Source organism: Odontomachus brunneus, unplaced genomic scaffold (assembly GCF_010583005.1).
Source record: "Odontomachus brunneus isolate Ranch 3 - 2012 unplaced genomic scaffold, Obru_v1 Obru_scaffold_016, whole genome shotgun sequence".
NCBI classification, from domain to species: Eukaryota; Metazoa; Arthropoda; class Insecta; order Hymenoptera; family Formicidae; genus Odontomachus; species Odontomachus brunneus.
In genome coordinates this window covers 3,050,153-3,051,364 of record NW_022639466.1, presented here as the reverse complement: position 1 = coordinate 3,051,364, position 1,212 = coordinate 3,050,153, and the positions used below count along the sequence as shown (strand labels likewise).

General features: G+C 53.5%; 1 protein-coding gene across 1 annotated transcript in view; it reads right to left on the bottom strand.

Annotated features, from left to right (window-relative positions):
- Positions 1 to 506: 506 nt before the first annotated feature.
- The window catches only part of LOC116841509, an 8,414-nt gene continuing 7,708 nt past the window's right edge, over positions 507 to 1,212 (bottom strand). Inside the window, exon 4 of the mRNA XM_032809540.1 lies at positions 507 to 1,120. Coding sequence (XP_032665431.1) covers positions 624 to 1,120 — 497 coding nt within the window. The 3' untranslated portion in view covers positions 507 to 623. The remainder of the gene's footprint in view (positions 1,121 to 1,212) is intronic.

The window sequence follows — 1,212 nt, the reverse complement described above, 5'->3', positions numbered from 1 at the left end:
AGAGAGAGGAGGAGTAGGAGGAGGAGGAGGAGGAGGAGGAGGAGGGGGAGAGAGAGAATTGGAGGTTCTAACGCTCCCTTTCTTCTCGTCATATGAGCCGAGGATGAAGCGAGCGCCCGTGCTCCGGTCCAAGCATCGCGCGATTGTAATCCATCCAAATAACCATCCTAACCATTCATCCAACCGTCCATCCATCTAGCCATTCGTTCATCCACTCATGTCGTCTGTCCGTCCGTCTGTCAATTCATCCATTCACGCATCCATCCTTTGCCCACGCAGCCAAACAGTCAGCCAGCCAGCCAGCTATCCATCCATTCCATTCGTCCATTCCAATACTCACTCAACCATTAACAATTCGTACATTCATACACTCTCACATTCGTTCATTCATTCATCCGTCCGTCCATCCGTCTGTCCGTCCGTCTGTCCGTTCGTTTGTTTGTATGTTTGTTCGTTCGTTCCTTCGTCCGTGCCTTCGTTCGTTCATCTGTCCATTAGTCTGTTCGTTCATCCGTCTGTCTGTCCGTCCAGATTCAAAATCGACGACGCGCCGCGATGATCGACAGACTTCGGGGGGGCACAAAAGTGCTAACGCTGTTGTTGCTCGTTGCGAGCCGATCGGGTCACTTCTTGCTCTTCTTAGAGGGAGGCTCCCGCGCGTCCTGCGAATCGTCGGTGGTATCTTCACTGTCGGTCGGCCGCGGCGTATTGTTGCTGTCGTCATCGTTGGTGATTAAGGAGTCGTTGGTGTCCTCGCTGGCGACCACGGCATCCCCGGCAGTGATCGGCGTCGCTGGCTTGTCCATCGAGTCCTCGGTGAAGGATGTCGTAGTGCTATTCTCGTCGATCGCTGCTGGATCGAGCATGCCCGCGACCGCGGCCGGCGTCTCCTTGCCATTCGCCATCGTCTCTTGATTGCTGTCATCCGACGGCTCCGTCGCCTCGCCGTTACTGTGCGAGGTGCCGAGCGAAGCGCCGTGCGAATTGCCGCTGTGCGAGTTGCCATTCTCTGTCGAGCCCGGGATACCATCTAACAACTCTGGCTTGAGCTCTGATGCTATGTAGTGCGTCCATAGCGCCAGCTCAACTCTATGTGGGCTCCATGTTTTGCCGTTTGATGCTAGAGCACAGCAAACATTTTTTTCAAACCTTCGACATGCATCCTAATACATCTCCAATTGTAATATTTGGTGTTCTAATAATGTTACTTTC